The sequence below is a fragment of the Sorex fumeus genome, unplaced genomic scaffold, assembly GCF_029834395.1.
Source record: "Sorex fumeus unplaced genomic scaffold, SorFum_2.1 ptg000001l, whole genome shotgun sequence".
NCBI lineage: Eukaryota > Metazoa > Chordata > Mammalia > Eulipotyphla > Soricidae > Sorex > Sorex fumeus.
The window spans coordinates 8,547,853-8,572,542 of NW_026606058.1; the positions used below are offsets into that span (position 1 = coordinate 8,547,853).

General features: G+C 45.2%; 1 protein-coding gene across 19 annotated transcripts in view; it reads left to right on the forward strand.

Moving 5' to 3' along the window:
- Positions 1 to 24,690, forward strand: part of LOC130028593 (myomegalin) — a 179,565-nt gene that overhangs the window by 129,343 nt on the left and 25,532 nt on the right. For 10 of the 19 annotated variants that reach the window (XR_008793282.1, XR_008793304.1, XM_056120254.1 and 7 more), the window contains 11 exons: positions 1,081 to 1,169; positions 6,022 to 6,254; positions 10,015 to 10,447; positions 11,752 to 11,944; positions 13,702 to 13,821; positions 14,557 to 15,073; positions 15,752 to 15,987; positions 17,202 to 17,253; positions 18,270 to 18,493; positions 19,080 to 19,232; positions 21,744 to 21,929. Coding sequence is in view for 17 of the 19 variants with exons in the window: in XM_056120254.1 (XP_055976229.1) it covers positions 1,081 to 1,169; positions 6,022 to 6,254; positions 10,015 to 10,447; positions 11,752 to 11,944; positions 13,702 to 13,821; positions 14,557 to 15,073; positions 15,752 to 15,987; positions 17,202 to 17,253; positions 18,270 to 18,493; positions 19,080 to 19,232; positions 21,744 to 21,929 (2,436 nt within the window). In the remaining 2 variants the exon portion in view is untranslated. Of the gene's footprint in view, positions 1 to 1,080; positions 1,170 to 1,429; positions 2,977 to 6,021; positions 6,255 to 10,014; positions 10,448 to 11,751; positions 11,945 to 13,701; positions 13,822 to 14,556; positions 15,074 to 15,751; positions 15,988 to 17,201; positions 17,254 to 18,269; positions 18,494 to 19,079; positions 19,233 to 21,743; positions 21,930 to 24,690 lie in introns of those variants that run through there. The other 9 variants (XM_056119462.1, XM_056120142.1, XM_056120442.1 and 6 more) reach the window with 4 other exon arrangements.

The following is a 24,690-nucleotide window of genomic DNA, read 5'->3' on the forward strand; positions in this document are numbered from 1 at the left end:
TCATTACAGGCAGAGAAATGCAGAAAGGTCTGTTGATATGTTATGGGCCTTGTACAGACTACAAGTACTGGCCCCTTGAACTTGATGTAGACGTCTGTGTCTTAGAGTCACTGTTGTAGTTTTAGTGACGTGAAAGAATGTGTTCATTTTGTCAGTACAGTCCCTGAAGGAACTCTGTAGGCAAAGGACATTGACATTCAACATGATTTTGAGAGATGGGGAGGACGCAGAAGTAAGAAGAAATCAGGAAATTCTAGCCCTCGTATGTTCTTTGCCTTGAGTCTTGACTTCAATTACTGCTGGACACCCCTATAGAGCTGATACCAATAATGGAAAAGTATGAGGGGTCAGGGCAAGAGGACAGCGGGTAGGAGATTTGCCCTGCAGGTGGCCAACCTGAGTTTGATTCCTGGCACCCTACAAAGTCCCCTGGGTCCTGCCAGGAGTGATACCTAAGCACAGAGCCAGGAGTAAGCACTGGGCTTGGGTGTAACTCCCCACCCTGCAAAAATAAATAAATAAATGAAAGTGTGAGAGAAGGAGGTTTTCCAGGAAGTCAGAGACCATCTTAGTGGTGAGAAAATACTGAATAAGTCAGAGTGGCCCCTGTTACAAAATTGAAAGTTGTTATGTCGCTAGCCCAGCTAGCCTGTGGCAGGACGGGCAATCACGGAGGCTTCCTGGAAGTGGTTGAGTTCTACCTGCAAGTCAGCTCTGTGGGCTCAGACCTGTGAGTCAATGCCTGTTGATATTTGGAGGCATACACTTGAGTTTCTGTGAGGACATTTTTTATTTATTTATTTTTTTTGCTTTTTGGGTCACACCCGGCGATGCACAGGGGCCACTCCTGGCTCTGCACTCAGGAGTCACTCCTGGCAGTGCTCAAGGACATTTTTTAGCGATATGGCCAGAAGGATTCCCTATACATGTGACACATTAATTCCGCCCTCCCTGCTGGTTAAGATGCATGTATGTGGTAGAAGAAATCAGAGACCAGTGGCAAAAGGCGTGTAATTTTAGCTGTTATCTGGAAACCACCTGTGAAAAGAATCATCTTTCTCTTCTGGACTTCCTTCTTAGGTACCGCTGCGGGAGACGACACTGAAGATGCAAGCACTGAGTTCACTGACAGTATTGAGGAAGAGGCTGCACACAATAGCCACCAGCAAGTAAGTTCAAGTCAGGTTATGTGGACCATGGGTGCGAGACCCTTTGGGGGCTTGGGGCCTTGGGCCCTCACCCTTGTGGGCCCAGAGTGAGGGATACCATTTTATCACCATTCTTTTTCTTTTTCCTCCCTGAGATTCTCGGTCTCTTTCCTACCTTCTGTCTTCACTCCATTTTTCTCTCCAACCCACCCTTATTTTGACTCTTGTCTCCTTCTCTCTATCCCTTGATGCCTGCATTTGTCCTTGTGTATTCTTTATAGCTATAACTTCCAAGGAATGCTTCCTTGCTTACTTACGACAAGACCCTAGACACCTCTTGGGCTTTTGTAGCTGAGACATTCCACAGAAGACAGGGAATCATTGAAAGATCCCTTGGGAAGGTGGCAGAGGCGAGGACTTGCTTCGGGAGAGAGCTCTCTGAGGAACTCCAAGAGGATCAGGATGCTTTGAGAGCAGACATATTTCTTTGTGAAATGTTGTATAAAAGAGAACTTTGTTGGGCAGTTTTACAAGCCATCCTGGTTGTGACACATCAGTGATCATTAGATGGTGCTTCAAGAGCAAGACCTACGGAATGTCAACACTTGGTACCTGAGGCTGAAAAACTTACCACAAATTCGCAGTGAAAATATCACCAACATGTTGTCAAGCCCGAGTTGGATGTCTCAGAGATTGTCACTGACGGGGATCTCATGGTATACACTGAAATTTCTCCGATGGGTTCCCACCTTGCCCTGTGACATTCAGCACTTCTAAATGGACCATTCGTGTGACTCTGAGTTGTTAAGGAGGAAGTGGATGATTGATATCTATCATTCTACTGGGCTTTCCCAGTGCTAGCTTCCTTGGAGTGATTAGAAAATTGGGTCCTGCCTCTGCGTCTCCTGTATGAGAAGAACAACTCTTTAACAAAGCAACATTAGAGGCAAGTCTCCAAATCTCTCAGAATTTGGCAAACTCCTTGGCTTCTAAAGATTCAGAGTTGTCTGGGATCCCTCAGATCTTCATACGTGTCTTCACCTTCTCCTGAGATCCCACTGTTGTTGTTACAGCCATAGTTGACCCTTATTTTTCCCTTGAGTTTCTGCATGATCTACACTTCTGCTTCTGCTCGAATGGCTACGTAGGAGTTCTCTGATGCTTGTGACTTTTATTATGGACACAGTTCCCCCCGCCCCCAGCCTAGATCCCTGTCATTTTTCACTGATGATCTTGAGTAAAAGAGAACGGTATGCAGGATGAGCGAATGTTCACTCTAAGGAGGAGCTAAATTGGAAAGTCTGCAGGTGGCTATTTTCAGTTATTGTCACTGTGGGACAGGATTAACTCTAAACAGGAGACGCAAACAATAAGAGAGCCAGAGCATTATTGCTATAGTCAATATCAGGTTGTATAAAATCTCAGTTGCAATTGGTAAAATCATTTCTTCTTCAATCTCTTTCTTAAGCATAGCATAGATCAAGTGACCAGACAACATTTTGAGATGGATTAAATATTTGTCGCTGGGTATTTGTATTCTCCTTGCAATCACTGCCCTTTTGGCAGAAGAGAACATTGATTGTGATTTAACAGACTATTGGATCATGTATATCATGGGCATATACTCATGAGAGGCAAATTATATACTGGTTGGATGAAGACTATTTTGGGTAACACCATTTATTCATTTTTCTGTCAGCTTTTCTTGAGAAGCAATCTTCCATTTTTTGGTAAGAGGACCATGAACCGTTGTAAATTTATATTTCTGTATTGGAAGTCTGAGGGTGTGACTTTCCTGCTACCAATCAAATAAAACTCATTTGCTATCTGTTTTGTGTCCAGATTCTCAAAAACGTGTTTGCTTGTTTCCAGGGAAATGGTCCTTTAAAATAAGGTTCTGAGCATCTCTTGTTATTGTGTCTTTGGAAGGTAGACTTTATTCATGACACCAAACTCCCTCTCTAACACACACACAGATACAGACACATACAGACACACACACACACACACACATTTCCCCTGACAAAAAAGTTTTGCTTTGTGTTCCTTACAAGAAGTGCCTTTTGATCAGACCAAGTTGCTTTGTTCTTTTTTTTTTTTTTAATGAATTTACCCACATCAGGAAGTCTTGAATTAACCTGCTACAAAATTTCATTCTTAAACAAATTTAAAATCTATATTAGATACCTGGAGAAAAAAAAATCATCTTTTAATGCCTTTAACGCTCAAAACTGACATTATGAGAGAGATTAGTAGGACAAAGCAAAGCAACTTCATTCAAACAGTTTAGATCTGCAGGCTTCTGTGGACAGATGGGAACCTAGCACCCAAAGATTTGAGTTGAACCACAGAAGGAATAAAACAGATAGTTTAGTATACCTGGGAACAGAACCTACACGGGAGACCATTACCAATATACCTAAAAGATTCATAGAACATACCAGAAGCCCTGGAGTTTTATTTATGGAAAAAATAAGAATATTCCCTCTCCACAGATCATGAGGTAAAACTAACAAAATAAGAGCTAGATTCTGATTTATATCTCATACATTTACATTTAAATTGTATTTTTAAAATCCACATGTTATCTAGGTTGAAATATACTATGTAAAATTGGTTTTCTCACAAATATATTTAAATTTTAAATACAAATTACCCAAATTAAACTGCCTTTGCCATGGGAAGTATGAAAACCAACTTTAACCTGGGGACAAATTTGGTCTTCATTTTCACATTTAAAAGTGGAACTTAATGTCTCTTCTAGTGCTAATATTCCACAGGATCTTAATTTTTAAAAGGAAATTAGGTATATTTAAATAGAAGATAACATACATCTAGAAGGCGTTTAAAAATAAATATTATTGGATTGGAGAGATTAATGAGAGAAAATTTTAAGCAAAAAATTTAAGGTTTAAAAAAGTATATATGTTTTATCCGTATTTAAAGCTGATGGCAACATTTTGCTTAGTTATGTTCTCTGGAAAGCGTTTATATAGAAAGATAATGTCTCGGCATTTATGAGGTTTTCAAACCAGTCCATCTTGTTCATTCCAAGTACTTAGTGGCACCTGTGGAGATGGCCACCAGGGCAAACATGCCTGGCAGTGGAGCCACAGAGACAGACATCAGCAGATGCTCCCAAATCCTAGACTCACAAAGTAAAGTAAAGTAAAGGCCCTCCCGTTGATCATCGATTTGCTCGAGCGGGCCCAGTAACGTCTCCATTGGAGACTTTGTTGTTACTGTGTCTGGCATATCGAATTCCTCCGCCCCTCTCGGAGAGCCCGGCAAGCTACCCAGAGTATTCGATATGCCTAGACTCACAGCCCCAAGTAATATCGATGCTTAGGAAATGAGGTACTGGGTCTGAACTTTTGTTTCTTCGTAGCCATAGATGCCCATCTCTACCAAATCAAACGCCAAAATATATACACACTTGGAGCCAACTCCCCCACCTATGTACTCGTAGCCTAGATTTTTTTCCATGCTCTCTACACAGAGCAATGACCAATGGCTTTGTGCCTAGCAGATCTGTCAATTATTGATCCAATTATTGGCCCCATTTTGCTCAATAATTATATGTCCTGAGTGAAAGTATAAAGCCGATAAGTGAAACAAATCATTCCTTCATGACCACTGAATGACTTACAGAGATATAGGTCAAATATGTTGATGACTCTGACAATTAGGAAATAATTCTATACAGTCAGAAGGAATTTCTAAGGAACAAGTACAAGTCACATTATTTACAGACTCCATGGTCTAGAAAGAGCTATGGCAGAGAGGTCAAAAATTAGATCAAAACTAACCTTAAGTAAAACATTAAAGTTGTGCCACTGAGAGTTAAAAGAAACCAATATGAGATGGGGAGATGGGAATGTATTAAAATTAATACGAGATACGTGGTCAAGAAGTTCACACACTGAAATAATTACTGTACACATAGTAAATTGTCATAGTAGAGTTTGGTTTCTGCATTTTAAAAAATAATTGGGTAAAAGTAGGAGCTAAATCTGAGATAAAAGCCTGGAAATTAAAAAAAAAAAATTCTCACTTGAGAAAAAGTGAGAATTTTTTTTATCTGAATTTTTTTTAAATTTTTATTTGAATCCATTGAATAAATTTTTTTTATCTGAATCTACTGAAACGCCAAAAAAGTAATTTGGAATATTAAAACATTGTTTCTGTCTTATTTTCTTTTCACTTCCGTAGACTTCTAAAGTGAGTTTAGTTGGCAGTGCCAGCTCAAGGCTAATGGCCCAGAAGTGAGATTTGCTGTGACACAGAAGCCTCACTGGGACATCGCAGCAGATATAGGTGTGATTCTCAGGCTTCCAGTGAAGTGAAACTTGCTGTGTGTCACCCGGAGCAAGTGAAACTTGCTGTATCTCACCCGCCTTCCAATTCTGTTTCTGACTCTTGACTCATTCTTGCCATCTTTATTGGGAGTCTTGGATACAGACCTAGCCTTAAGCCTTACGCTTTGTGAGAGGAGGTCTTCAACCATGATCTTCGTAGACAAGGACTCCCGTGCTATGGAGCCTAATGATTCCTCAGGAAGGAAGCGGCCGTGGCCCCCATACTTCCCACTCTTGTTAGGCTTCAATTGTTAGTATTGCTTTGATTTGATTATGTACTTGTGTTCTTTCCTCATGGGTGGGTGCCTCGATTCTCTTCTGTCACAGCAACAATGCTCCCTTCTGGCCCAGTACACTCCCCCGCCAGCCCCTCAGGGCTCTTTGGGCTGTTGGAGTCCTGCTGGCAGTTTCTCTAGGCCTGGGCTTTGGACACCGTTAAAGGATGCTTTTGTGTGGATGTTCCTCTTGGATTCTCTTTACTGATGTCTCGCCTTAAAACCTTCGTTGTCTTTCAGCTCATCAAGGTGGCTTTGGAGAAAAGCCTGGCAGCAGTGGAGACCCAGAATGTCTCCCTCCTTCCTCCTTCCTCCGCAGAAGGGGACTGTAACAGGGGTCTTCAGGAGGAAATGCTTCACCTGAGGGCTGAGATGCACCAGCACTTAGAGGAGAAGAGGAGGGCTGAGGGTGAGCTGAAGGAACTAAAGGCTCAAATCGAAGAAGCAGGATTCTCCTCTGTGGCCCACATCAGGTAGGATATTCACCCCAGAGAACCGCCTCCCCACCTAACCTTCCAGCCATCTCCACTGGGGCGGTGGGCTCGCTCTCCTCCCACCAAGTCGCCCTCTCAGAGCTGGGTGCAGACCTTACCTCACCTAATATCCTCCATCGTAGGGAAACACCCACCGGAGGGTCTGTTATCTGCCACAGCAGGACTAGGAGCCACGGCCAGCCTGGGGCTTGCTGGCAGCAGGTCCACAACCCTCCATCCTGGGGATTCCCCACAGCATCCCGTGGTTGCCGTAGCCAAGGGCATTGCTGTAGCCAGGACATTTATGCTTCTTGGTTCATCTCCTAGGGTGTAGCATTGATGGCTCTAGAAGTTCTTTTTTTTTTTTCTTTTTGGGTCACACCCGGCAATGCACAGACGTTACTCCTGGCTCATGCACTCAGGAATTACTCCTGGCGGTGCTCAGGAGACCAAATGGGATGCTGGGAATCAAACCTGGGTTGGCCGTGTGCAAGGCAAACGCCCTACCCTCTGTGCTACCACTCCAGCCCCGGCTCTAGAAGTTCTTAAAGAACAGCTAACAATATCAGCTGACTATCAGTTTTATTCATCTTATTCAAATAAATATGGCCTTAGTTCAGTATTGTAATGTAATGATTAAGCAACACTTGATCTTCTTCGATGAAAATCTCCGAGTTTTTTTATTCTTTGTTTGGGCCACACTCAGTAGTGCTCAAGACTTAGTGCTGGCTCTGTGCTCGGAGATCACTCTTGGCAGGACTAGGGAACCACATGGGGTCTGGGGGATGGAACTCCAGTCAACTCTATGAGAAGCAGGTGCCTAACCCACTCTACTATCCCTATGGCCCCTCTTCTGAATCTGTTTGGTGCTATTCCTTTGAGTTTACCGGAACACCAACAGATATCTTGAAAATCAAAATGCTTCCTGCTAAGTGCATCTTCTGCTGTGTGAAAAATGCCTCCTCGCTGTGTGCAGAACCGTGGTTGAGGAAGGGTATATGTACAGTGGCCCTCTCCAGCACCACTCATCCTACAAGAAGAATCCCTAATTTTAATTTTAATCATTTCAGTTTGACTAACTTACTGTCACTGTCACTGCCCCTGTCACTGTCCTCTCGTTGTTATCGATTTGCTCGAGTGGGCCCTGTTACATTGTGAGGCTCGTTGTTACTGTGTTTGGCACACTGAATACATCGCAGTAGCTTGCCAGGCTTTGCCGTGCGGGCGAGATACTCTCAGTAGCTTGCCGGGCTCTCCGAGAGGGACAGAGGAATCGAACTCGGGTCGGCCGGATTGGCCGTGTGCAAGGCAAACACCCTACCTGCTGTGACTAACTTACAAAAATGGCAAATATATTGGCTTGGTGGGCCATTCTGTCTTTAATGGCTTTTTATAAAAAATACTAAAGGAAAGTGTTGACCATGTAGAGTGAGTTCACTGATTCACTTATTCCCAGGGGCCATAGTCATGATGGCCTATTGTTTAGAGCACAGCTGCGCAGATCTGTCATTTCTAACCCAGACCCTACTGTATCCCAGTCTAATATAACTAAATAGTAGCATAATTTTAGCACTGAAGGGGTTCATGGCCCCGTGGACTAATGCTCTATTCCAAAATCAAGAAAACTCAGGCCTCCAATGCTCATTTCATGCCAAAGTTTACTTAAGTGTTCATGTCTAGATCCCTTGCTCCGAATTTTAAAACACCTAATTCTCAGTTTTGTTTTTTGTTTCTTTTAGTGAAACAAAGCAGTTCTTACTGAAAGAAATGTCATTAGAAATGTGAGAGGAGAGAAAGAGATAGATATGTGTTCAAGAGAGAACAGGCTTCTTGTGGAAGAGCAGAGAATGGCTTTTGGGAGAAGGTCACACATCATTTCTCCAAATTATCCTGGCTTGAACTGTCACTGTCACTGTCCTCCCGTTGTTCATCGATTTGCTCGAGCGGGCCCAGTAATGTCTCCATTCTGAGACTTGTTGCAACTCTGGCATATCGAATACGTCACAGGGAGCTTGCCAGGCTTTGCCGTGCAGTCGAGATACTCTCGGTAACTTGCAGGGCTCTCAGAGAGGGGCAGAGGAATAGAACCCGGGTCGACCGGGTTGGCCGCATGCAAGGCAAACACCCTACCCACTATGCTGTCGTTCCAGCCCATCCTGGCTTGAAGTTCTCTGCAAACATGAGAGTTAACCTGGGTGTTGTTACAGGGAAAACCTTAGACTTTTGATCCTTTCATACTCTTATCACTGTCTGGCTGAGCCCATTTGACTTCTTCCCCAAATTCGAAAGTTTTATCTGGCAGTATTGCAAAGGCTTTGGGGACACCTGGCTGGGCAGGTCAGTGGCTGGTCTCAGGAAGATAATCTGTGACAGGAGCCAGACAGAGAGCAACTAATACAGGAGTAGAACTGATTGTAGTTCTGATCAGTGTAATTTATTTCTTCCATGTTTCTGGGTCTACATCTCTCTCTCTCTCTCTCTCTCTCTCTCTCTCTCTCTCTCTCTCTCTCTCTCTCTCTCTCCCTCTCCCCCCCCTTTTGGTGATGGTGGGGGGTATACCCAGTGATGCTCAGGGCTTACTCCTAGATCTGTGTTCAGGGATCACAGAACACAGATGGGGCACAGCATGGGTTGGGCACAGGAGAGGTCCCCAATTTTTTATACAGTTGAGAACTGTCTGATGATAAAGAACAGACCAGAGAGTGCATGTTGCAGGGGGCCCCGGTAACCACTCTCCGGCCCGTGAAGGTGGCCCGAGGATTGATTCGATGGTGCAAGGAGGGACCAACCGAATGAACACGAGACACAAGAGACAGAGTACAGTTTAGAAACAGAGAGAAAAAGGAACAGGCTTCATTGAGGGATACAGGCTGTTTATATAGGGTCAGGGCAGCTCAGTCAGGAGCAGAAGCAATATAACCATATATGATAAGGTCAGCAACAAGAGCTTTACCTAACATTCAGGGTAGACATTTGTACATCAAAGGGTCTTAGGGCAGTAGATACATCCTGGAGGTTACTATAGATAAGGCCAGATAAGATAACTGTCAGCCTGATGTTATTTTCTATAGATCAGGCATTCACTGAGGTCAGGAAGCCCTGGGAGACTGTCACCAATGTTTGTCCCAAGCAGTTCCTAACATGGGAACCATGGCCAGGGTCTATGAGAGGGCTCTTGGCTTCCCACAGCATGTAATAATTTTTTTCCAGACAATATTTTTCTTTTTTTGTTGTTGTATTTTTTTCCCCTTTTTGGGTCACATCTGGCAGTGCTCAGGGATTACTCCTGCCTCTGCACTCAGCGATCACCTCTGGTGGGGACCAAGGGACCATATGGAATGCCAGGAATCAGACCCAGGTCTGCCACGTGTGAGGCAAGCTCCCTACCCACTGTATGGTCACTCTGGCCCCACCAGAAAAGTTTCTTACTTTGTTTCTATTAGAGTAAGTAGTGTCATTGAGTTCCAGAGGCCACTGAAAATAAGAATATGAGGCGCAGGTAAAGGCAGCTAGGCTGGGCGTACTAAGTTGGAGGTTTTTAGTGACACTCTGTCCAACTAAGAGTCCTCGATAGTGCAGGCACGTTTCTCACTCTTCCTGGGTTGGTTTCCTGGTCTAAACTGTTAAGGGCGTTGTCCAGGTCTGTGAGTTTGCTTCATGCGCTGTGTGTCTCTGAGTGTCCCATGGCTTCGTGTGAGTCCTGAGAAGAGTGTCAGAAGTGTTAGACCGGCCCGCCTCCAACCATGTGTGTTTCCCACAGGAACACTATGCTGAGCCTTTGCCTTGAGAATGCGGAGCTGAAAGAGCAGATGGGAGAAGCAATGTCTGATGGATGGGAGATTGAGGAAGACAAGGAGAAGGGCGAGGTGACAGTGAATACTGTGGTAGCCAAAGGGAATCCGAGTGAGAATCAACTCCAAGCAGAGTTCAGAAAGCTCCAGGGAAAACTGAAAAATGCGCACAATATCATCAACCTCCTCAAAGAACAACTGGTGCTGAACATTAAGGAAGGGAATAGTAAACTTACCCCGGAGCTCCTGGTGCATCTGACAAAGGAGATCGACAGAATGAACACAGAGCTAATTGGCTCTCCCGGGAGGTACCGATGCCGGGAAGAGGAGGATGTGACCATGAAGCCCTGCCCACGACCCCAGAGCCTTGACCTGGGGGCCGCCCTCACCGTGGATGTCCAAGTAAGTCTGGGCTTAGATGCTTAGATGGCGTGAAAGACCCAGGGGGAAAGGCCGGAGGTGTCAGTTTTTGCTTGAAACAGTTGGTTTAGAGGCCAGAGAGATAGTACAGCTGGTAGGGCATTTGTCTTACGCGTGGTTGATGCAGGTTTGCACCCCAGAATACCATATGGTCTCCTGAGCCCTGCTGGAGTGATCCTTGAGCCAGATCCAGGACTGGAAATCCCTGAGAAACACTGGGTGTGGCTCCAAACAAACAAAATAATAAATAAATAAACAGTTTAAGCCTTGTGCATTGGGAGGTACTGAGCAAAAGGCACCTTTATATCACATGCAGTGATAACTATTTTCACTCAGTCAGCCATTGGAAAGGATTTACAGCATCACCTTGTAAACATTCATCTCTTAAACACTTCTTTAGTATTTATTTCCAGATAACATGCCAGTCAATGAGATCTAGTTTTCTCCCAATAGGTGCTCAGTATGGTTAGGAAAGATAGCCCCAAACCAGGTCTTTGCATTTGATTGCATCGTAGGTATGCATGGTTTTTTTTTTAATTTTTATTAGTAAGGCATCATGAGGTACAGTTGTAGACTTACAAATTTTTGTGCTTGGGTTTCAATTATGCAATGATCAAATACCCATCCCTCCACCAGTGCCCATTTCCCACCACCACGGGTCCCAGTATCCCTCCCATCCCCCATATCCCCCATCCCACCCTGCCTCTGTGGCAGGGCATTCCCTTTTGTTCTCTCTCTCTCTTATTGGGTGTTGTGGTTTGCAAAAGAGGCAATAGGTGACAATCATGTTTGGTCTATAGTCTACTTTCAGCAACGCATGGGTTTTTTAAGGCAGTCCCAACAAATGGTATGTGATAACATCTCTTCACTGACATTCATCACGGCTTATTCCAGGTCCTTTACGGGGCTGTCTGTATTTGCTGAAGGGAAAGGTCTTTGTGAGGATTAAATAAAAGGGACAATGCCAAGGGTTCTGAGACACCCACAGGGGCAGAGTTCAGGCAGCAATCCAGTCCTTCTCTTCAATGACTGAAGTCATTGAACTGACATTCACTGAGCGATCCAATTGGCATGTGCCTTCTGCTGCAGACACCACAGGTGAATCCAACATGACCACAGTCATGAGTTGTCTGGATAGAGAAGACCTGTTACATGCCAGGAGGAGCACCATGACTGTCTTGTAAATGGAGTCTGCAGGGTTCATTCAGAAGGGGACGGGCCAGAGAGTTGGTTACTTGGGGAATGTCCCAGCGCTCCCCTGACCCCTCTGCTGACTCCGTTCACAGCTGGACCGCCAGCCTCAGGCCTGTGATCCGAGGGCCCAGGCAGAATTGAGCCTTTCAAGATCCACCAAGCACTTGCGCTCGCAGCTGGCCCAGTGCAGACAACACTATCAGGACCTCCAGGAGAAGCTGCTGATATCGGAAGCCACTGTCTTTGCCCAGGCCAACCAGCTGGAGAAATACAGAGTCATGTTTAGTAAGTCTTTGCTTCACCATCCCTGAGAAACTCTCTCCTGTGAGACTCATCATTTTTACCCCAGCCTCAAGTTATATTTAATCTCAGCATAGCCCTGGAATTGTGAAAGAGGAAATGTAACTTCACTTTGAAGTTGGAAGAAAGGAATTGAACAGCTTTGCTGTGAGAGTACAGTCAGGGAATGAGCTAGCCTCTGGGTTTGCTGATTGCTGGTATAGTTACTAAAGTAACTGCCTATGTCTTCCAGCAGAGATGAGTTATTTCTTTTCTGCTGCTTTTTGCCTTATATCTGTATGAGCAGTACCAGACAGATCTGATACAACTAAGTCAGGTTCCAGGAGCCCAGAGGTCCCATTAGTGGACTGCCTGGAGGACCGTCTTCTCGACAAATCTTTGTCAGGGCTGGAGTGATAGCACAGCGGTAGGGCGTTTGCCTTGCACGCAGCCAACATGGCTGACCCGAGTTCAATTCCTCTGCCCCTCTCGGAGAGCCCAGCAAGCTACCGAGAGCATCTCGCCCACACGGCAGAGCCTGGCAAGCTCCCCGTGACGTATTCGATATGCCAAACACAGTAACAACAAAGTCTCCAATGGAGACATTACTGGGCCCGCTCTAGCAAATCGAAGAACAACTGGAGGACAGTGACATCATGCCTAGGTTTGATTTTCCACGCCCCATATGGTCCCTTGAGCACACCAGGAGTGACCTCTGAGCGCAGAGCCAAGAGTAAGCCCCGAGTACCATGTGTGTGGGCTCTCAGAATCAATCAGTAAATAAAAGTATATCATTATTGTTCCAGAATCACTGTGTTGTAATAGAACTTCCTGAAGTGATGCATGATATATATTTGATCTACACACGCACACATCGGTATGTGTATGTGATGCGTGAACCTGTATTACTGCAGGTGACAGACATCTGCATAACCTGGAGCTACGGAGCTCACGAAATGGCTGGTTTAACTTGGGCATCTTAATTTTATTCAGTTTTTGTTAATTTGCTACCAGCTAGCCCCGTGTGCTAGTGGACACTTAGGAAGACAGTGCAGAATATGTGTCTTGGGACTCTCCTTTATTTAGTTTGTATTTAAATATTTTGAGTTCGATTCCTCCGCCCCTCTTGGAGAGCCCAGCAAGCTACCGAGAGTATCTCGCCCGCACGGCAGATCCTGGCAAGCTACCCGTGATGTATTCAATATGCCAAACACAGTAACAAGTCTCACCATGTTACTGGGCCTGCTCGAGCAAATCAATGAACAACGGGAGGACAGTGATTCTTGATTTAAATATTTGCCAAACCCCCAAGAAAGCCTTGGCTAGTCTTACTGAGACTGCTGGAGATAGCACTGTAGCACTGTCCTCCCGTTGTTCATCGATTTGCTCCAGCGGGCACCAGCAACGTCTCAAAAACAAATTGTGAGACTTGTTGTTACTGTGTTTGCATATCGAATACGTCACGGAGAGCTTGCCAGGCTTTGCCGTGTGGGCAAGATACTCTCGGTAGCTTGCCGAGAGGGACGGAGGAGTCAAACCCGGGTCAACCACCTGCAAGGCAAATGCCCTACCCACTGTGTGTTTCAGACTTCTGGTCTCACTGGGCCGGGTGACATGTAAGTGGCCCTGAGTCATGAACACACACACACAGGCGTATCCTGGTGAAGGTAAATCCTGTTGCTGCTCCATGACACGTGGGAACGGGGCACCTCTTGCTGCCCGGGAGGTTCAACTCTCCTCTTACAAGGGCTGCCTTCCCAAAGCAGGGGAATCGCCGGTGAAGCAGGACAGCAAGCAGATCCAGGTGGACCTCCAGGACCTGGGCTATGAGACGTGTGGCCGCAGCGAGAATGAGGCTGAGCGGGAGGAGACCACCAGTCCCGGTAAGCACTGCTCCCCGCCCCCCATCCCCACTTCCTCCCCCAATCCAGCGTCCACACTGCATGCTGCTGGCCTTTCCCACCTGATAAGCGGTGGGGACAGAGGATGCTGGAGACTGGACCAGAGAGGGACGGAAGCCTGAAGGAGGACTCTTGTCCCCAGCGAGGCCGAGGATGAATCTGAATTGCTATAACTTCAGCAGACGGCTCTTGATTTTGAAAATGTTCTGGTTATTTTGGTGATTATTATACCAACAGCTTGCTTGTCAATGAGAAGCTGTGATCAACTTTACGGGCCATGCAACCATAACTTAAAAACAGTAGTTTTTCAACCAGACCTCTTTAGTACAGTGGGCAGGGCACTAGCCTTGCATGTGGCAGGCTTGAGTTTGATCCCAGACACCCCATATGGCCCCAACCCACCAGGAGTGATCCCTGAGCACTGAATCAGGAGTAAGTCCTGAGCACCACCAGGGATGGCCCCCCAAACCAATATATTAATAACAACAGAGTTTTTCGTTAGAAAAGGACAATGTCTATAGCAATATTGACTACATTATAGATCAGCAAAGGGGAGAACCTCCAGGTTGTGGGGAAGTTAGGAATTTGGAAGCGCCAAGGCTCCGTGAGGTTCTGCCTCCACATTTGCTCTAGGAATGCGTTACAGTCCTGATGACCAGTTATGTCCCTGGGAGGGAGAGGTCACTGCACCGTGCTCATGTTCTCCTGTTTTTTCAGAATGTGAGGAGCACAGCTTCAGGGAATCCATCCTGAGAGAAGGGCTGTGCTCTGAGCAGCGTGGTCTGGGCTCAGGCCCTGGGAAGAAGCCCTTGGTGAGCCAGCCGTGGACGCAGGACTTCCAGTCATACGGCAAGTCAGAAGATATCTCTGTCCTGCATAAGGACATCAGTGATCTGAAGGCCCAACTGCAGAACGCCCACAAGGTCATTCAGAACCTCAAGAGTCGGGTCCGGTCCCTCTCTGTGACTAGCGATTATTCCTCTAGTCTGGAGAGACCCCGAAAGCCGAAAGCCCCGAAGGCTGGAGGCCTCGAGGGATCGTCACCGCAGAGCGCCACAGATGAAGACGAAGGATGGCTGTCTGATGGCACTGGGGCCTTCTATTCACCTGCACTTCAGGCACAGAAGGACCTGGACAGTCTGATCCAGAGAGTGTCCCAGCTGGAGGCCCAGCTCCCCAGAACTGGTCTGGAGGGGAAGTTGAATGAGGAGCTGAGGTCAGCCCCCTGGCCTGGGTAAGGATGGCAGCACTGGGTTCCTGCTTGACTGGGGATGTCTGAGAGTAGGCCCAATGTAGGTGGACCAGGAAGGTGGTGGAGAGAGCCAGAGAACAATCAGAGGGGCTTGCGTTGAGGACGGCAGATCTGGGTCTGAGGAAAAGGCAGAGGAGACCTGTGCGGAGATGCCAGCCTCTGGGGTTTCCTCTTAGGGATGTTTGAGTTAAGTGGAAAATAAACTCTAGAAGTGGCACTGGAGTCAGATTGGAGTGTGAGTCCACTCCAGCACTTAGAGTGGTGAAATCTACTTAGGCCTTCTGAAACTGTTTCCTTGCTTGATAAATGAGGCCATTAAGAGAGCCTGTCTAGAAGACTGGTTATTAAGTTTATGTGAACTAATATAAATATGTATAGAAATACAACACACATTGTAAAGTAACACAACTAACATATGAAAGAATAGAAGGAATGGTGGGATACCAAATTGTTTGATATGCAGTTGTGTCTTGTGGAAGAATTGATTCTAGATTTTCTGGTACTTTTAATATATAGCAGAGTATATTTTGGGGGAAATTTCCTATAGATGTTATCTTTATTTGGGGGGAAGTTTCTTATAGATTTTATCTGAGAAAACTCAATGTAACCCCCGATAATGTAGTCATTCTTTTCTTTCCTTGCTCTGCTTCCCTACTTTAGAAAATATGATTCCTTGATTCAGGATCAGGCCCGAGAACTATCGTACCTACGTCAGAAAATACGAGAAGGGAGAGGTATCTGTTATCTTCTCACTCAGCATGCAAAAGATACAGTGAAATCTTTCGAGGACCTTCTGAGAAGCAACGATATTGACTACTACCTGGGGCAGAGCTTCCGAGAGCAACTTGCCCAGGGAAGCCAGCTGACAGAGCGGCTCACCAGCAAGCTCAGCACCAGTAAGTGTGGCTTCACGCTGGCCTTTGGGACACTCAGTTCCACGTTCAAGGCCACAGTGGTCACCATCGTCTGCTCCAGCTTTTTAATTCAGTGTCCTTCTCCACTTCATTTCTTCATCTCTGGGACGGTTGCAAGGCAGGAGCTTGATGGTGGTGGACACCCAGTGAAAAGATATGGTGTGGGGGATCCCTTGTTTATAAAGGTCCACATCTTATGCCCTTTTGTGCAGGAAACTGCATCCACTCAGTACAAAGGTTGGAAACGCAGATAGGATTAGGTATATCCTATTATAGTGAGTGGTGCTCCAAACGGAGTATTTTTTTTTTTTTTGCTTTTTGGGTCACACCTGGCGATGCACAGGGGTTACTCCTGGCTCTGCACTCAGGAGTCACTCCTGGCGGTGCTCAGGGGACCACATGGGATGCTGGGAATCGAACCCGGGTCGGCCGCGTGCAAGGCAAACGCCCTACCCGCTGTGCTATCTCTCCAGCCCCCAAGTTGGTATTTTGAGACCCAAATTCTAGTCTGAGTGCTGTCATTCACTGATTTTGGGCAAATGACTTCTTTTAATGTCTCTGTTTCTTCACTTACTTGTGGTGTTAGAATTGAAATATGGATAAAGCATCATAACCGTTGGGCCATATTTTTGGCATTGTGCTATGGTATGGGGGGCAGTTGGTTATTGTTGGAACGCTTTGCTTAGAGAGAATTTCCTGAGAGCACTGAAGGAGTATAACATAGTCAGTCTCAGGAGATAAACAGCCCATGTCCCGGTGGCAAGTGAAGAGTTGGGTCAGGGAGGTCAGTCATCTCCTCAGAGCAAGACTGAGAAGGTTTTCCTTGAACCTACTGTTCAGTCTGTGGCAGGCTGAAAGACGCAGTGTTCCAGAGGGAAGCTAGAAAAGGAAAATTAATCACTTTTGACAGTGATTTAGGGCAAAGGAGGTCATGGTGGTGACCACGAAGTCACTGAGCTCAGGAAGACTTACCAGACCTCCCCTCAAAACACACAATCTGATTATGCCCCCAGAAGACTGCAGTGCCCTCAGAACCAGTTTTCAGTAGATCAATATATACTCAATATATAATCTTCCTATTTGTGCTGGCTATTCAGAGTCAACGGTATTCAGTGTTTGAAGAGTCCTGTGCATTTATAATGTGTGAAGTGGGACTGGTTAATTCTTTACTATGTCTTTCTGAATTTGATTTGCAGAGGATCATAAAAGTGAGAAAAATCAAGCTGGACTTGAACCCCTGGCTCTCAGGTAATTCAAAATAAAGTTGGTAAAGGAATCAGGGGAAAGATACAATTGATCAAGAATGACTGTCACTTCACAAATGGGAAATTCCTGTTGTGATGAATTTATTTATCCATTAAACACCTGACTGTTGTCTTGAATATTTACTTTTGATTTAACACTATTAATTTCTATTTGCATATCTGTTCTCCATGCTTGGTAATTTAGAATTAGTCTGACCCTCAATTGAACTAGCTAGAAATTGGGAGTCCTTGATATCCCCAAGATTTTCCTCTATTTTTTTTCCCTTGTGAGCTTAAAGACTTGAGTCTGCTTTTTAATCAGTTGAGTTACACAGAATGTAGTGGACAGTTAGTTTAATAGATGTACAATTTCCTTGGAGATAATACATCACATTAGAAGACATTACAATTCCTGAAGACTGCAGTGTCCTCAGAACCAGTTTTCAGTAAATCAATATATACTCCTAAAAGACACAGTCAAAGTTAGGCTCCATTTGTTGCAGTTCTTGAGTCCTTTGTGGCATAAGTGTCATTCAGATGATCCGGTTCTCAAAATGTCTGTGGTAACGGACAAGATGTTCTGTTCTCATTTCTGATTCATCACAGACATATACACAGCCTGTACCTCAGGCAACCAGAGGGTTTCACTTCCCATGCTCTTGGATGTTGCAGCAACGCCATACTGCTATGTGCTTCTCATGCTGGCCTTTAAAGTGTGTTCCTGACCTTGATGGAGTACAGTAACCGGCAATCTGGCCAACAGATGTGCTGGGGAACATACTCTCTGCAGTTGTGCCTTAGAGGACTGAGTCCTCAGTGGTCATAAGGCCTCTTCTTTGAGTAGTTGTCGGTCACCCTCCCTCTGAGCCCACCAACGCTCCACTTCAAGACAGAGAGAGGTTCTTTGGATGATTCTGCAGGAATGACTTGCTTGGCTTCAGCGATCTTCCCCTGCAGCATAGTCAGAGCTACTTGACCCAGTGGCCTGGCTTCACCTGTTGCCCTTTCTCATCCCACTAGACTCAGCAGGGAACTCCAGGAAAAGGAGAAAGTGATTGAAGTCCTGCAGGCCAAGCTGGACGCCCGTTCCCTCACACCGTCCAGCAGCCAAGCCTTGTCCGACTCCCGCCACACCCCCAGCAGCTCCTCCTTTCTGTCTGATGAGCTGGAAGCCTGCTCTGACATGGAAATAGCCAGCGAGTACGCACACTATGAGGAGAAGAAAGCTTCACCTGGGCCTTCAGGTAATTCGCGTTGACTGAGTTGTCCCCGCTTTGTCCATGCTCAGGGAAGACCCAGAACGAGACCTTTGAGACCCACCTTGGTGTGGATCAGATGGGACACAACGCGGCCGACACAGCAGGCCAGAATCTGTGTGTGCCCCTGACTCTGCTGGTTACCCTTGTGTCCTGGCTCTCCATTGGCGTGTGTATGCTGTTAGACCCATGGCGAGCCCCATAGTGAGAGTGAGATCATGGCAGATTTTCCTTCCGTGGCCTCAGGCTGACCTTTTACAACACAGTGACCATTTCTCCCTCTGATAATGGTCTTGCTAGTCACACTTGCTGAATAGTTTTCTGCATGTCCATGGGTGTCCATAGTTGGTGCCTGTCTTTCCCGGTGTTTTTTTTTCCAAGATGCTGAGACTACAATGGACTCTGTAGTGGCCTGCTTTGTCAAGCTACCTGTGAGGGATGAAATGGAGACTGCTCTCAGTGCTCATGCTCGGTGCTTTCCCTTAAAGCAGAGTACTTTTCCTGGTATCTCTGGTTTATGATTCCATTCCTCTGTAGAACACCAAACATTTTCTTTCATTCATGGATTTTATAGATTCCATCCATCATTCGACTCATTCTGCCGTACTGTCTCCTAAACCATCAGCAACCAGTGCACCTCAGGGGCTTAAAGCCGAACCCAGCTGCAATCCAATCAACTGTCCAGCTCCCCAGAATTCCCCCCAGGAGGCCATCCAGGCCCATCCAGGTATGCAGTAGCCAGCGGGTCAGGGGCTTCGGTTCTACTCCCCCTCTGCCCTTCAAGTTTTCTACAGGGAGAATGTTTCCACTACTATGGGCTTCATATGCATCAAGTCTTAGACTAAACCAAGAGCCCATCCAAACTGGATAATTTGGTATGACTTCTATCTGATTTCAGTATTTTAGAGAGGAGGACCAGAGCCCTAGGACAGCATATAGGGCATTTTGCCTTGCACATGGTTAACTGGAGTTCAACCCCCAGTATCCCATATGGTCCTCTGAGCATTGCTGGGGTAATTCTTGAGTTTAGAGTCAGGAGTAACCCCTCAGGATCACTGGATGTGACGCCTCCCAAAATAAAGAAAAGAAGAAAGAAAGAAAAGGCCCTCCCGTTGATCGTCGATTTGCTCGAGCGGGCCCAGTAACGTCTCCATTGGAGACTTTGTTGTTACTGTGTCTGGCATATCGAATACTCTCGGTAGCTTGGGTACAAATCCCAAAATAAAGAAATGAATAAATATTTTAGAAAATGAAATAATTCACAGTAGACTTTAAAGTACATCCCAATTTTGACCAATTGACCACTTATTTTTAAAAACACATTTAAAATTTATTTTTTGATTTTTGCCCTGGGTTGCAAAAAGGCAAAATATTTTGCCTAGATAATAATAGTTCAAGAATACAAACTGACTCACATTTACTGCTGATATATGGTAAAGGTAAAGGTAAAGGCCCTCCCGTTGATCGTCGATTTGCTCGAGCAGGCCCAGTAACGTCTCCATTGGAGACTTTGTTGTTACTGTGTCTGGCATATTGAATACTCTCGGTAGCTTGCCGGGCTCTCCGAGAGGGGCGGAGGAATCGAACTCGGGTCGGCCATGTTGGCCGCTTGTAAGGCGAACACCTTACCGCTGTGCTATCGCTCCAGCTGATATATGGTATGTGCCCCATATATGTCCTACATATATATATATATATATATATATGCCTATATATTTATATATTATCTGCCCAGGGTGCCTATACAGTAGGAAGAGGGACAGTAAGCCTAATATATAAGAATATTTCAGTGTCCTCAGATGTGACATTGTCATTTATGCATCAGGGAATAAGTTAGCCATTCTTGACATGCATATCCTATGTGCCCTGCGAGAGGGATGCATTTCATTTACTTGCCTCATCTCACTTGCCCAGGGATCCTGTTCAACTACTGTTCCTTGCTACAGATGCAGAGAAACGTGAGCCTACTCCTGACTGCATATGTGCTGGTTGCTTTTAGTGTATTTTTTTATGAGCCTGACTCAGTAAAAGTACTTCCAGAAAGCATAGTGCTTTCCTTCTGTTGCCCTCATCCTCCTGAGGATAAGTCCACCAAGGTCTTCAGGAAGAAGTGTCCTGACTCTTCCTGAGCCTGGGCTCAAGTTATCCAGGCCAGAGTAGACTAGAAATCATGGAGATAGCAGTTCTTTCAGTAAAGTAGACATCAGCATAAATGCTTGGGATCAAACTTAACAGAGAATCAAGGGTCTTAAAATATGATGCCTCACTGAGAGACACCTAGGCCATTTTACTTGGTAATTTTAGTGTCTTTCTGTACTACTCTGACACCATGCCATCATTCTGAGTAAGACACGTATCTAAAAATGAAATCATTGTCTTCCATGAGAGACATTTTCCCAGTGGTTAGTTATGGTTTCTTCTTGCTCCATAGGTTATCTGCACAGGTTATCTTTAAAGTGTTTTCTAGAAAGAGGGAATAGATTCAAACAATAACATTTTGGTTCCTAAAGATTGCTCTGTAAATGGACTACACAATGATCATTTGGAAATATTATAATATAAATTTCTTAGTTTTATTCCCATAGTTTATGGTTTAGTAGGACTCTATCAAGGCCCAAAGAATGAAATTATTAGGAATTTTTCCTTAAGTTACCAGAATGTCCAATTAAGGCCATAAGCCTTTGTTTCTACGCCACTTTGTCACAGCCATGAGTTTTACTTTGGTAACTTGACATGGTAATTTGGCATGCTGAAATTTATTTGCCTGCGTTAGTATGAAAACGAATGCTCTCAGAAGATGAATTCTAGGTGCAAAGAGCATCTTGTCTCAGTGGAAAGACATTATATATATATATATATATACACACACCAGAAACTCTTTGGACACTTATTTACTGTCTGGGCGTCTCCATGCCTGGGGAGATCATGAAAGGACCCTGATGGCTGCCTGAGTAACCACAATGTCAACTTGCCTGTCACAAACAAACAGTTTTTAAGTAATATACATTCAAGATAACTCTTGCAGTTGACAGGAGAGGAGTCATCCCAGGCAACCCCTTGAGTAGCAGTGCTAATCCTTGGCTGTGATCACCCTTCATCCAGCACCACATTGAATGAGGGTCATTTCACATGAGACCTCTTTTTCGGGGCATTTCATCCACTCATCCTTTTCCCTATTCGTGTCTCTCACTTTCTGTCTAATAATGTATCTGCTTTGTTCTTCACTCTCTGTTTCCAGGCCTTCATTTCCCCTCCATTCCCAGGCTGGTTAGCCCCCCTCGGGCACCACTGCCCTTAGGTCCCCACAGCTTCCCGCCTTTCAGCCCCACTGGCCCTCCGGTCCTTGGCTGCTGTGAGACACCGGTAGTCTCCTTGGCAGAGGCTCAGCAGGAGCTGCAGATGCTGCAGAAGCAGTTGGGAGAAAGTGAGCACTTCTGGTTGCACTTGTGTGTTTGCTAATTGATGCTCCATACTTCCTGTTCCTCTGCATGGCTTTGGTTTGATAGAAAAATTCAAAGCACACAATGCAGGGTTATGTGTTGCCAGTGGAAAGTAGCTCCGCTTGCGTTTTTGTGTGGGAAGTTTGTTTAACTGTTAACCTGCTGGTGTGTATATATTATCAATTAATAGGTATATGCATTCATCAGGCATCAGATCTGGCACTCTCCCAAGACCGACAGTGTGGCATACCAGTGGGAATGGTCAAGCCATGACGCAATGGGGATGGGAGCACAAGGAGAGATTTTATGCCTTGTCTGTGTCTTGCATGAATGTTACAACTTCCTGCCGTGACTTGCTTTCTTAAAAAACTTTATTTAAACATTCTGGTTTACAAAGCTTTATAATACAGTAGTTTCGGGCATTCACTGTTCCAACACCAATCCTGCCACCAGTGTGATCTTCCTTCTACCATCGTTCCCAGTTTCTCACCCACTTTCCAAGCCTGCTCCCTTGGCAGGAACAAAATAACTTGTTTTATATTGCTTGTTACAACAGAACGGTAAGTGGAATTATCAAAAAACAGTTCAGTAAAAGAAAATGTGTGGAAATTGATGTATCTCACAATGGGGTTATTAAAGTCGTTGCCTGAGGATTTGCTGAGCTGTTTGTTGCGAGTTGAGCTTAGTGGGCTTCTATGCTACTTTCCCATTTAATTTGCTGTGCTCCTACTGGGCTGTTAATATTGTGGAACTTGGACGTGTTCCAGGAGCCCCAGGATCTCCAAGACCTATAGAACTGGGCTGACTCTTGCTAGACCTGTCCCCCATTCTGAGAAGGCCCCAGAGTTTTTAGCCTAGAGACCTGTGAGTTTTATCCACATGGCTTGGCATCTGAGATAAGTCATGATGCTGTGAAGCTGGGCTGCTTGCGTGGCAGTGACTGTGGGGTGTGATTGTGACTGCTGGGGCTTCTGGAAGTCCAGGGGAAGGGAGAGGCTGCCTGACCCCATTCTGAGAAGGCTCCAGAGTTTTTAACCCCCCAAATATTGTACCTGCGAGTTTCATTGGCTTGGTGTCTTTTCAGAGATTGGTCTGAAGCAGTGAGTGGGCTGTCTGTATGGTAGTTACTGTGAGGTGTGGGAGCAGCTGCTGGGGCCCCGGCAGGGGAGGAGTTGACCTGCCCCCCACCCCAGAGAGGACCTCATAGCTTTTAGTTCAAAGATCGTGTACCTGTGTTTTGCCAGCTTAGCATCTCGTCTGAGATTAGTCATGACGCTGGTCATTTACATGGTGGATTTGGGTGTGGCTGCTGGGGCTTCTGGCAGCAGAAAATTGCTTCTTAGTTCTGAATTTTACATCAATAAGATGCAGTTGAGAAAGGGAGGAGGTGTGACAGAGTCCTTTGCCTATTGCAAAGGGGTTCATTTTTCCCTGGACAAATGATATGTGAGTAGATAGAACTCTCAGAAGTACAGGTTATGATACCTGAGTGTGACTCCTTTCTCTGACTCCCAGAGATACTTGCTCTAAGGCAGTCCAGATTGTATTCATAGACTTTATAGTCCTCTTTTAGAAAAAACTTTCTGTACAAATGAAGTGGATGCTCCCAATTTGTGTGTCTGTATAAACACCTGTAATTCAGGTGAAAATGAGGGAAAAATTCTCATGTGATACATTTAATTTTTAGTAGTATTTACAAAACAGTCACTAGAATGCATGTTGAGTTAATATCCTTGCAGCCACATTTTATGCTATACATTTTTACCCCCTCTATAACTTCCAGAAATACTAATGATTATGTAGTATTTTTCCAAAATGAGGAAAGACCAACCTATGATAATACTTCTTATATATTTGCTACTTGTTAGAATTACCCAGGATGGGCAACTGAAACCTCGTGGGAAGGGGGCGTTCCTGCCTCGTCCTTCACGCCCTACCGAGGTCATGAGTTGTCCCCCAGGAGCAGCTCCTCGGCACAGCCATGGCTCCAGAGCCACAGAAACCAATCTCATAATTATCTGACTCTCGGCAGAAATACTTCCAGGCTTAACAAGTAAAATACCAGAAATCCAAAATCACGCGGCTGTGCGACATCATTTGGTTCTTGTAACCAGCTGTAGAAAACAAATTATTTCATAATGCCTTTTCAGCAGGTCTGATTTTGGGGTGTAAACTCTAAATAATAATGGTGCATCTTTTGTCGAAACAGTGAATCTAATTAAAGTAGATAGAGTGTTAACTAGAATTCATCTGCCTCACAGGCATTGGGAGGGCTGGGAGGGGGGTATATTGGGGTTCTTGGTGGTGAAAAATAAGTACTGGTGAAGGGAAATGTGTTTGATGATTGCATGACCGAGACTTAAACCCGAAAGCTTTGTAACCTTTCCCACAGTGATTCAATAAATAAAAATTTTTAAAAAATAGAATTACCCAGGATGATTTGAAAGTACCCAGTGGTCAAGTTGTTCTCCATATCAATTAAGGCAACATCTCTGAGGGTCTAGGTATCAGCTTAGTTTTAACTGCCTTAGGTGATTTCAATATGGACATTAAAGAACCAGTTACAAGAGAGGTGAAGAGTTGCAATGGCCAATTGCATGAATCCTTTACCGAGTTGAATTCCATTTGAGGAAACAGTGATTAGATGAAGCTGCCGATGTATTCTGCTCTCTCTACTGACGCTCCACCCGGGAGTAAGCAGCCCTCTGAAAGGAAATGTCTCACTCTGACCCTGCCCATTTCTCT